This window comes from Microplitis mediator, chromosome 10 (assembly GCF_029852145.1).
Source record: "Microplitis mediator isolate UGA2020A chromosome 10, iyMicMedi2.1, whole genome shotgun sequence".
In the NCBI taxonomy this organism is placed as follows: domain Eukaryota; kingdom Metazoa; phylum Arthropoda; class Insecta; order Hymenoptera; family Braconidae; genus Microplitis; species Microplitis mediator.
In genome coordinates this window covers 809901-820439 of record NC_079978.1, presented here as the reverse complement: position 1 = coordinate 820439, position 10539 = coordinate 809901, and the positions used below count along the sequence as shown (strand labels likewise).

The 10539-nt window shown below is 31.9% G+C and overlaps 1 protein-coding gene across 1 annotated transcript; it reads left to right on the top strand.

The window, feature by feature from the left end:
• Positions 1–1416: 1416 nt before the first annotated feature.
• LOC130676188 (J domain-containing protein) lies at positions 1417–6138 on the top strand. Its single transcript, XM_057482243.1, has 5 exons — positions 1417–2127; positions 2327–2442; positions 2576–2677; positions 2945–3061; positions 3635–6138. The coding sequence occupies exons 2-5, from the start codon at positions 2359–2361 to the stop codon at positions 3851–3853; spliced, it is 522 nt and encodes a 173-aa protein (XP_057338226.1). The 5' UTR covers positions 1417–2127; positions 2327–2358; the 3' UTR covers positions 3854–6138.
• The last annotated feature ends 4401 nt before the right edge of the window (positions 6139–10539 follow it).

Here is a 10539-nt window from a genome sequence, read left to right as displayed (position 1 = left end):
ATTACTAGTAAGCAATGTATTCACAGTGTAAAGCTAAGACAAATTAAATATAAAATAATCCTTGAAAAATACTGACAAGGTCGAGGGTTGCAAAATCATGCGTGCGTGTCGATCCTTAACGTGTGCATCCGCACAATGTAAAGCGTAAACATTTATTATCTTACAATATTAATATTTTTCAAATATTCTTATCACTAATCTCATTAATTAACAGTCGGTATTAAATCGAATTATTTTTATTACCCGCTAAAATAATAATTTTGTAAAAATTAACTTTATGTCTCAAGCGGAGTATTTTAAAATAAAAAATAGGCGGTAAAAAAATCTAGGTCGGTCGTAGAAAAAAAAAACCTATTGGATCATGGTAAAAAAAAGTCACTGAATTTTTCATCCTCTATTGTCCGAGGATGTCCATAAAATCTATCGGCTGTTGTACACGTGTGTCTGGGCACATATGTGCCGAGAAAACCCTACTATATACATATATAATACTAACAACTAGTATACTATATATAATAATAATAATAATAATCAGTGTGTATGCAGATAGAACAGTGTTGAGTCTTCACTTTGCTCGCATTATAAGTCTGTTTGGAACTCGGGATAGGACATGTAGGAATGGTGAAGACACCCCACTGTCACACTGTTGTACACTGGACTTAAAACAGATTTGCAGTAAGTAGATCCCAATCCGGAGAATATATACATAATCTAGTGGACTACCTACTGCTGTACCCACTACCTACTGGTGTTAGGTTTATATATATATAGACATATATATTAGCCAAGTGTTGAGCGGAATTCTACTCTCAATCTCTCATGGAACTTTTATTCACACTGGCAATATGTCCAGGGTTGTTTTTCTGCCATGTCTAGTTCCAGGAATTAATTTATACGGGATCTAATTTAATTATATCGCTCCACACGCTTCGACTACTTGTTCGAAATTAGTTAAATAAATTAAGATTAGAAAAAAATTTGAAAAAACTAAAACTTAATAAATTACCGCCAGTTAACTTAATTATTAATTTTATGACAGACACGCCCACTGAGAGACGAATTCAAAATTTTTTGTAAAAAATTTCTTGATTTTTTTTTTTCCTTCCAAGGAAATATTTATCAGAGAATACTTTGAAACTGGTGTGGTTTGAAAAAAATAATTTATAGAAGAAATGGAGGTCACGACCCGCGAGATTTGATTAAAAATAAAATCTCATCTTTTATCTAAATTAAATAAAAAACATCTTTGCTGTTATCTCGGGTTGCGGAACCCAGTGGAGCGGGAAAATTGGAAATAAATTATATTATTATTGACCGTCATAATTAACGTTTGATTGGACGGTTAATTTATTAAATCAATTCTCGTTAAATAAACGTATTGAAAATATGAAACAGTGAATATTTAATTAAATATCATTTATATAAATTGGTATATCATTTATTGCGTATCAATCCCCTCTAATTTGTTGTATTAATTCAGTCATTAAATCCGAATGGAATACGAGTACATATCAGAGAGATAACAAACCGCCGAGAGTGAGAACGCGCTCAAGGTCTTTATTCCCAATGAACGAACGTAACTAAAGTGAAAGTCACGTGGCGGCTGACTCGACAAGAGTTTTTCATAAAATACCGAGCCAGTCACAGCCAACCTCCAGTTGCTCTCTCAAAAATATTTTCCACGACCAAGTGATCAAAAGTCTACGCTGGAATATTTTCATCTTAATAATATATATAACAGTCGCGATTTTCATTCATCGCGTATCTTGAATCTGAAACTAGTTTACCAAGTTGTCTTGTTGCTTGTCTTGAACTCGATATACATGTGTATATATGTACATAAAAGTTGGCAAGTGACGACGAATAGAAGTGAAATATAAAATAGAATAGAATAGAATAGAATAGCATAATACTGGAATAATACAATAGATACTGTACGGAATATTATTATCACAAGTAGAGGTTGAACTGCGCAACTACAGGATTTAACGACTTGACAGAAGTGCGCTCGCGCATCTTGGATTTCCCGGGGAATCGGGACTTTCCGGGCTACAAAACGGCTTTTTCATCATCATTCGCCATAACGCAACCTTCCTGTCTAGGTGCTATACCACGTCACGGCAACAGGTGAGAGACATTGACATACTCCCAACTATTTTTTACCTTTATTTTTATCCAATCAAAAAGTTATCAACTAAAACTATTTCCGTTCCCGTCTATAAAAAAGTTAATTAGCTTGATAAGTTAACTTTGTTTCTTCTCTCTATTGTTGTTGTTATCGTACCTGAGCAAGTGTCAGCCGAACTTAAAATTTTTAAAATTAAAGTGTCAAGTAGGAATTGACGTAAAGTAAACAATATGAGCGTCGAGGATGCTATCAACTACAAACGGAGCGCCGACGAGGATTTTTACGCCCTTCTGGGGTGTGACGAGTCCGCGACAGTAAGTTTACTTAATTACTAACTAATATTTGTTTTAATTAGTTAATAATTTCCCATATTTCTGGTGAAATTTCATTTCTTCTATAATTTTTTTTAAAATTCAAAATTTGTTTATTAATTTGAATTACTCTAAGGTCGAACAAATAACTGCCGAGTATAAGGTACTCGCTCTTCAGTATCATCCGGATAAGAACGAGGGTAACAAGGAAGCAGAGGAAAAGTTTCAACAACTCAAGGTAAAAAATTATTACGCTGATATTTGTTATTGTTATTGTTGATGTTACTTAATATAATAGTATACCAAGTAGATAATATATATAGATTAATGTGTATGTGTGTTTTCATATATATGTATGTGTATCGGAAGAGTTGAATTGACTGATGACTTGTGTGTGTGTATAAATGTAACTCGTGATATTAAATAAATAAATTTTGATTAGACGGCAGTTGTCTCCTGCGCATATCAACCGTATGATCAATAATTTAATATTATTTTAATTCAGAATGCCAAGGAGATACTTTGTGACCCAGAGAAAAGGAGCAACTACGATAAATGGCGGCACAGCGGAGTTCAGGTCAGCTATAAGCAGTGGGTCGGAATGAAAGAACATGTTCAGCAGGTTTGTCAGCATTCATCGTTATTTTTATTTTTATTTTTATATTTATTTTTATATTCACTTTCGTTTAAAATAAAAATTTATTTGGGAAATAAAAAAAAGTGGGTTTGGTATTTTCTTAAGAGGGTTGATGTAGAAATGTTCTGTACTTGAGAATGCGAAATCCAAGGCGGGAAAAGGAAATCCGATTTATTATTTATTTTCATCGCGAATTCTTTGGAGACAGTTTCGATTTCAAAGTTATGTAATCTATGGTAAATAATTCGAGTTATTTTTAAATAATATTACAAGTTTTTTTTATAGAAACTTTGAAAAGTTATTTTGATATTCAAATTTTATGGGTTTTTTTAAATTTCATGATAAGAAATTTAACTTTTAAATTTCGCATAAATTTATTTTCCGTTCAAGATTTTATTCCATTATTTTTTTTATCAGAAAATGAATCGAAAAAAAATTACAGGGCGCGACTTTGGTAATTTTTCAAATTTTCTCACCCGAATACAATTAAAAAATAAAAATGCAGTTTGTCTGCAAAGTAAATGATGGTGAAAATTTCTAAACAATAAATTTATTTAGTCAATGCACTGGAGTACACCAAAGACGAAAGATAGAATGTTGCCCGACGGAAGTGGCGCCGGCGGGTCACCAGGACACGTGAGAGGACAGCCAGCAAACGCACACAGACGTGCATCAGAGGGTGGCGCCAATATTCACTACGGGGCACGTCGTGATCTCAACTGGGATTCCCAGGCGACCAGTGAAGTTGTCAACAAATTTCGTAATTACGAGATTTAAAGAGCTTGGACACCATCAGCACCAACGCACCAGGGAGTAGACCGTGTTTAACAAGGCGAGCGATTTAATTGTTTCCCACGTCAGACCTAAACATCGTGATACATATATATATATATCTATCTATATATATATATATATAAAATAATTGATGACTAAATATTGATGACAGTTCTTATATTAATTAAGATGATTGCCGTAATTGTTTCAACAATCATTGACGATGTTTCTGGACCATCGCTTCCTATTAAAAAAATTATAAATAATAATAATAATAATAACAATAATAATTATTATTATTGTTGTCAAACAAAGTTACAACACAATGGACTAATAGCTTGAAACAAAAAACAAAAACAAGACATAGGAACACGATTAAATAAATGAAAAATAATGTTATATATATAAATATAAATATAAATATATTAATACATAATAACATATATACATTTACAAATATATATAAATATTTGTAAGGTACACACTCGCGTCAATTTTCGGTTAAAAAGTCGTCGCGTCCTTTGATAAATCCCTGGCGGAGGCAATCGAAGGAGTGAATTTTATCAAGTTTGTTAGGACACGATGTCTGTATTAGCGATATATTCTATGAGAGTTTTATCTGAGAGTTACATATATGTTGAAATAAAAATATTTATAACAATAACAGTAACAATATGTAAATTTACGTATTTCAAGCGCGGTAATTAAAAGTCGCGTTGCAGAGCCGATGGATCGAGTCTTGTTACGCGATACTTAAAATTATCGCGCAATAATATCTGAGTTCACTAATTGTATGACAAAATCACGATATATAATGTTATATTATTTATTGTTTTTAATAATCTGTCTAATGTCTACCTTTCGTCCGTTTCGTCGTCGATTTAATAATTTTTTTTGACCTCGTCTTCAAATCGACGGACTGGATTTATAAAAAAATTCTGCCTTCGGCTTAATTTTATCTGCACTCATTATACTCACCAGTTTTTTTTGGTTTAATTTTATTGTTGATAGTCATATTTATTTAATTAATAAGTTATTTAATTTAAAAATATAATTTTTTATAAAAAGTCTTTCGAGTATTTTAATTTTGCTTTGAAAAAAATTTTATTTTCAAAGTCTTTTACATAAATTTTACCGGATACTATTTTGTGTGATATATTTGTTCGAGTATTGAAGAAAATCCTTTTATCGAATTAAAAGATTATTTATATACACGTACATATACATATATATTTACCTGAAGGTACACACCCACGTAAACTGTCTATCCTCACATACTTTATTGTTTAGTTTACCGATAAAAAAAATATCTGAGGTATATGGAACCATAAAGACCTTATATATTCATGAATTACTTACGGCTCGTCATGTCTTTCACTCCATTATATATAAGATCAATATTCGTGATTTAATTATTATACATTGTTCAGTGTAAATCTATATGCATAATATTAAGAAAATATTTCCAGTTAATGGAAATCGTGTATCGATATTTCCAACAAATAATATCGGACTTAAAATTGAACTGATTTTATTTTTTGGTTTTATTAAAAATCACCTCGCGGTCTGAGTTTAATTAGTTTTCAATAAAGAGGAAAATGATAATGAACCTGAAGTCAGTAGACAATTAACAATTTTCGGATTTTTTTTTTCGACAGAATCAAATACAAAAAAAATTAAAATATGCACATGTAGAAAATTAAAAAATTTATAGGTGCAATTTTTTTTATAATTTATCGTTTTGAAAAAAATCCAAAAATTATTACACGTCGGCGAACTTCAGTATCATGAATTAATCAGTTATAAAAAAAAAAAAAAAACAAATTTATGAAACAAATAACAATACATATCTTTAATTTAATTATATATTGTATTTAGATTAACAATTTTTTGAAAAATTTAAAATGTTTTTAGTTTTGTTTTTTGAGTACAAAATAAAATTATACAGAGTCTATATCCCTCCAAATATATATTTCATCTTCTACCTATATATAAATGTATTTTTCTAGAAAAACAACTGAGTATATATATATATATATATATGAAAGAAATAAACACAAAAGATATTGCCGAGACAATTTGAGTGGTTGACAAAAAGTTAATACAAGAAAGTCGGATAAAGAGTCTGGAGATAATGAATATGAGAAAAATAAAGCGGATTATTGAATCAAAATGAAAAAGAAAGTGGAAAAATAAATGAATTTTTCTCATTAGATTTCCCCTATCATTTGTCGGTAGACAAATCCCTCGTTAACCGGGAGTATGATTTGGAAAAAACGAAAAAAAGAGGGAGAGAGGGATGAGAGTCGGGACGATTGAACAATTATCGGCAGTTAGAGCGATAATTCAACGGATGTAAATTTAAACCGCCAGTAAAAACGATAAATTATTTTTTCGCGTACCTTTTGGTTATAACTTTTATATATTTTTTATGACGATCATTTATTTCACCCTCTTGTTCGTCTTTCTGTCCCGCTCTTTGTCATTTAAGTCACAACGGCGTAATATCTTTACCCTAAAAAAAAATATATTGTCCGCGGTCCAGATATTACTCAGTGATGCGCTCGACATCACACATGTGTATTTATTAAAAAAAATATAAATTTGAAATCAATAATAAATGTATTTAAATAACGGTTTCAATCAATTTTTATTCTTTAGATCCTTTAGTCTAGACAAATTAATATTCAACAACAACTTACAGCCGTCACATCTATTAATAAATATCACCCGACATGTTTTTTATTTCATTAGTTTTCTCGGTTGTTAAATAATTTATTTATCACACAATTGCTCCAATTTTTTTCCTCTTTGTCTCTCTCGATATTGATTTAGCGGCGAGTGTAGAAAGCGGCGAGTAAATCCAATGATTTAACAATAGAGTAACTGAGTGAGTGAAAGAGGAAACAAACTGTCGAGAGAGAGAGGAAAAAAAAAGATCCATTACGAATTTCCATGATAACCTGGCGGTCTGACCGTTTGTTTCTCCAGCCTGTTGCTCACTGATTGGAAATTGGGACAAGTGATTGTTTTGTGTGTTGCTAGGACATTCATGGCTCCACTGACCATCTATTGTTGTGTACAACTCCCTTCTATAATAATCCTTTACATTTATTTATTAATAGCCTCCTATATTTATTTAAATGTTTAGTTATTTTGCAATTAATGGCACAAAGGATCTCGTCAAAAATAGAATTCCCAGGGAATTGAGAGTAATTACATAAATTGCGTACTTAGCAATCAATACTCGTTTGCATTACTTAGTAATTGCAAACTGTTATTGACTGTGACCTTTGAATTAAGGGAATTTTTTAAATAATTAACATCAAAAGTTTGTTGAATTCAACAAAAGGTCAATCGGAATTTTTTGTTTGAATTCCAACTGACCTTTGATTTATTTTTTTAATTAATTAACTTTACTGTTGTCTAGTCAAAGAAATTTCTACTGGGCTAAAAATTTTTTTCCTGACAGTGGCGAGATATAAATTATTTATTTTATTAATTGATGCCGGGTAAATTTATGCGGGAGAAAATTATAAAGAAGTTTAAATTAAAAAACTAAATATTTTATAAAACGCAGATGTTGCATTTGATTTGGAATAATTTAAAATTATTTATAATAAATAAAAGTAGGGCACATTGAGAGCTTGCTAGAGAGAGTAAGGTCACAGGTATTTCTATTGGAGATGAGCGAAACCCATCAAAGGCATTCAGCAGAGTCAACATGCTGAAATTTGAGTCTTTGTGCGGGAATGGAAAATAGAGAATGTGTCCATAGCTGGTAGCTACTAGCCATTTTACGTTATACACATTTATATTCTGTACATGTGTAGGTCTATAGAGAGACAACAGGCGAGTGCAGAGTAGAGTGCAGAGCAGAGATGTACTAGGAAGGCTACACTCTAATGCTGGTCCATCAGAATGTTATTCAACCGCGAAGCATCGCCGCTCGATATTTAAAAGCCAAAGCGCGGCTCGTCTCTTTTATATTTTTTTATCTTGATATTTGTCAGGTAAAATCCTCATTCGAGCAGAAACAAACTCCAAGTCTGACCTACTATCACATTTACTACTTTACTGTCCCATCATTCAACAAAGCTCGCTTTATTTTACTCCATAACTACAGTTTTATTATTTTATACATCACGTTTACAATAAAAACATTCATTTTATCAAACATAAAATCTTTAATAAAAAAAAACTATCAAAGACTAAAAAATACGAGTACTTTTACTTGCAATAATTTTTTTTTTTTTTTTTATCAACTGATAGAACTGGAGAGAAAAATCAATTGTGATGTCATTAAATCGCGGGATAATTAAAATTTGAGTGACCTACATTTCGAAATTTTTTAAAAATAAAAGTTTAAAAAAATGTTTGTCAAAGGACTTTTTTTATTGCACGAGAATTGCGAAGGATTGGACGTAGCGTGGGAATAAAGAGATGGTAAAATCTTAAAGTGTGCGAGTAGAGCGACAAAGGAGTCTGTGTCGTGTTTGCGTTTTGCAGTAAAGCGCATTAAGCTTCAGCACAATGACGAGTTCAAAGGCAATGCAACACGAGCTTTGAGTTTTTCAGTCGCCGAGATTGAAATATGATGAGACTACTCTCTACTTTATACTTATTATTCCTATTCTCAGTACAGCATAAGGACACTATACAATATATGCAAATATATGACTCATATAAAAGCACCGACTGTTGACGACAGGAATGTCTCTGCCGATATAAAATTGACAGTTTCCTTTTATACATTTTGTTGTAATGAAGTAAATAATAAATAAGAGCAGAAGCTAAAGCAGTTGAAGTTGAAGTTGATGATGATGAAGTATCGGTTGAAGTTGATGAAGTACTTCCAGTTGCAATTATAGGGTAGCATCTGGTAGCTGATGAACGTGACATGCTACCGAACCACCCGTTAGCTCATCGAGTTTAAATTAAGAGCGAAAGTCCTAACGGTTGGTTGAATTTTGTATCACTTACGTCATTTAATTAATTAATTCATGTGTTGATAATTTTGTTCATACTCATACTCACTACCCCCGACCACCAGTTTCACATCCGCTTCTCATTCTCTCATTCCCTAAATCCCAAACGCCTGAAGTCTAGGCCACTAATATTTTGATCAAAGGAATGGTACGACTGACGTTGATGCTCTGGACTAGAGCTTCTGCTGATGATTATGATTATGACTGAGGATTATACTCAGCATGGGTCAGACTTAGTCCTGAATGCTTCGGATCGATCTGCTAGAGTTTCACTGTCGTCGTCGACGTGTAGGCGTCAGAGGGTGTGGTTTAACGTTTCAATAGTCTGCCAGCTCACTTATCTATCCATCCGCGTGCCCATGCATTCAATTAAAGGCAAAGAAGTCGAATTAATCCTGAAATTGAAAATTATTGTATGGCCTATCACTCGGATATTGCTGCTGGTAATTTATCACAATTGTTTATTAGATTTTTGTATTGAAAGCACCTTCATCAACAAGACCAATCATCTCTCAATGCTTCTGATTATAATTATCATGTCCGAGTTCAACACTCAGAAATTTAAATGAACGTAAGGTAAAAGATCTAGCGCCCAATCAGGGAACTAGTACCCGATCATTCCACGTATTTGTATATCAATATTTAGTAAATTTTAGTAAATATAGATATATAAATATATGAGTGCTCGTGTACTGGGTACTTCTTGGATACGTATCTTATAAGAAATTAACCCTTAGCGGCCACACCTCAGCCAGACCACATGAGGTAACTCATTACCCTACACGGAAAGAAAATTATGGGAAGTTTTGCTATGCATTATGGGAATGGTTCCCATAATGGTATGGGAACAGTACCTATAATATTATGGGAACTATTCCCATAATGTTATGGGAACCATCCCTATAATATCATAAAATTTTTTTTTTGCACAATAGTGTAGAAATTTCCCAAAATTTGAATTTTCTTGAATGTTTTGTGCTGACAAAAAATTCTTGTTAAAAATTTTAATGTTTTTTTGCCAAATACGATTTTTTTTTTCAATGTTTGAATTTTTGTTTTTATGTTTAATAATATTTCTGTGTATTGTAGAAGTGATTACCACACTTCTTTAAATTAATTTTTTCATGATAATATGGGAACCATTCCCATAATATTATAGGAATGGTTCCTATAATAGTATGGGAACTATTCCCATAATATTATGGGAATGATTCCCATAATTATAGGAACTATTCCTATAATTATGGGAAACATTCCTATAATTATAGGAATCGCTCCCATAATTTATGGTCGTAATTCCTATGATGGTATAGGAAAAAATTTCACAAAATTATGGGAACCGCTGCTATAATTTTCTTTCCGTGTACGCTAAAAAACTTAGTTGTTCAAGATATATGTTTTAAGAGAATGTGCCATCTATTCTCTTTCTCACACACATGTGAACGAACGGAACTGTCCTGGTTGCACTTACATTAGCAAATGGAAATTTAAAATGAGCCGTTCTCAGATATAAACTGCAATTTCCGAACGAGAAACGTTTGCGCATCGAATGACACATTTTGTTTAATAATTTGGGTCTTTACCTGTGAAAACAGTTCATTTGAAAATCACCTGGTACACTCTCTTAAGACATCTAACTGATTGTTTTATATTTGTTGAAGAGTTCTTCAACATTTCTAATGATTAGGGCCAGGAATTTTA